The following is a 2,017-nucleotide window of genomic DNA, read 5'->3' as shown; positions in this document are numbered from 1 at the left end:
ACGTGGGGTGCACGAGCACCCATAGTCCCTCCTGAATCCGTGCCTGATTCTAATTTATATTATATAATTGTATGCTTAAATTTTCTATATGTTTATATGTATGTATATATTTTAGTGTTATGATGCAGACGATGATACATTATTACCAGCTCAGTTCAATAATCTGGTTGTACCTAATGCTACACAGTACATTTCGGTTTTCACGCTAACGGTTCAAGCAGCATACATAACATCTGTAGAATGTATGCTATCTTCAGGTTATTATATCGAAAGTGGATTCAATGAAATCGATAGCCCGTCAAATGATATTATAACAGATATAATTCAGATAGCTGAAAGTGGTCTTCAAGAAACATCCTCATCGTTTGATGATGACGAAGAAAAAGAAATGCAAGACAAATTAAACGCTATGCTGTACATGACAATTAATTATTATAAAACAGATGTGACTGTAACGAAGACAGACACGAAACTTAGCGATGTTAACGATATAAATACTGCTCAAACAATTCTTATTGCACAGAGATGTCAATCGTCTTACATTGATTTTATGAAAAAAGTCGAAGAATTAAAAAACCAAGTTTGACAATGTTCCAGAATATACAAACACTGTCGACATAACTGAACAGCAATGGAAAATCATTGTTAATCAATATAACCAAGTACGAAAAAAATTGGCCAAAGAAATGGATGTATACGCATCGATTAAGTACGCATTCCTTTATGGTATGGGAATAGATTTATGTACTGGATCTGCAAGCCCCGATGAAAAATTATTGGTACGTAAATTCGTAAATCGTCGTAAATTGTCTATTTCAGTTATATGACGTTATTATTATGATAGTTATTTTTTGTTTTTTAGGAAATTTACAGTACGTCTGACCTTACAGTGTTTTTTGATCTTAATGACAACGATTCATTGTTATTATTGAGAAAAACTGTTCTTCATATGTATGAAATATATAAGAAATCATTGACTATGATTTATATAAATTCCATGGGTTATTCTTCGCAAGACATATCAATGAGAATTTTGATATGGGAGCAAGTGAATATAGTTCGAGCAAACTTTGATTACATGAGTAAAAATATTGCACTGACCATAGAAGATTCACAAACAAAAGCTGAATCTACATTTAATAAAGATACCAATGACTACACAGAGGCTATGACAACATTATATAGGAGTGTTAATAAAATGCTTCTAACGGCCGTAAAATCCACCGAAGTACATTATCAACGAGCAATAATGTTTAGTATGGATGGTAGTATGTTAACAAATAATTTTAATTCATACGGAGAAGAATCAATAGAAAAATATTATAATGATGTTCTATGGTGTAATCCCAATGTAGCTGATTATGATATACGAGTTGTTGAAAAAGAAAAAAGTGGACAGCCATCGGCAGATATTGTTTTGCCAAAAGATTTTTTATCCATTCATAATAAATAAATTAATTTTACAAACCTTTATATGTCAGATGAATTATATAAAGATGAAGTCACAAACATTATCTAATAATGAAACTGATTTAAATACTTGGGAATATAATCAAATAACAATTAAAGAATTAAAATACTCAATTTTATTTGCGAAATGTACAGCAGTATCAAACAAAATGTATATTATTAATATTGGCACTTATATATTTATTTCAAATACTTTAAGTTCAGATACACAAGATTCTCAAAGTACTGGAATTACCCAAATAACGGAACAAATTACGACTGATGTTATTGGATCAATGGGTTCACTTACTGTCGAAATAACTGCAATCTTTCGTCAAATTGAAATATATATAAACAAAAATAGTAATCAAATAGAAGCAAAACCTTATAAACCAAGAGCCACACAAGGTGGTGGTGGTGGTGGTGGTGGTGGCGGTGGTGGTGGTAATGGTGGTGGTGGTGGTGGTGGTGATGATGATAATAATTATGGTAAGGTTGCTGGTGGTGTTGGAGGTGGTGGTGGCGGCGGTGATGGTGGTGGTGGTGGAGGTGGTGGTGGTGGTGGTGG

The 2,017-nt window shown here is 32.7% G+C and overlaps 1 protein-coding gene across 1 annotated transcript; it reads left to right on the top strand.

Moving 5' to 3' along the window:
- The first annotated feature begins 572 nt into the window (after positions 1-572).
- Positions 573-1,456, top strand: LOC112684778. The gene is made up of 2 exons (XM_025556442.1): positions 573-779; positions 863-1,456. Exons 1-2 carry the CDS (start codon positions 687-689, stop codon positions 1,451-1,453), a joined length of 684 nt encoding a protein of 227 aa, XP_025412227.1. The 5' UTR covers positions 573-686; the 3' UTR covers positions 1,454-1,456.
- Positions 1,457-2,017: the final 561 nt, after the last annotated feature.

Source organism: Sipha flava, unplaced genomic scaffold (assembly GCF_003268045.1).
Source record: "Sipha flava isolate LNK unplaced genomic scaffold, YSA_version1 25860_pilon_pilon, whole genome shotgun sequence".
Taxonomy (NCBI): Eukaryota; Metazoa; Arthropoda; class Insecta; order Hemiptera; family Aphididae; genus Sipha; species Sipha flava.
Note: the sequence above shows the minus strand (reverse complement) of the source record. Positions and strands in the feature narration are given on the sequence as shown.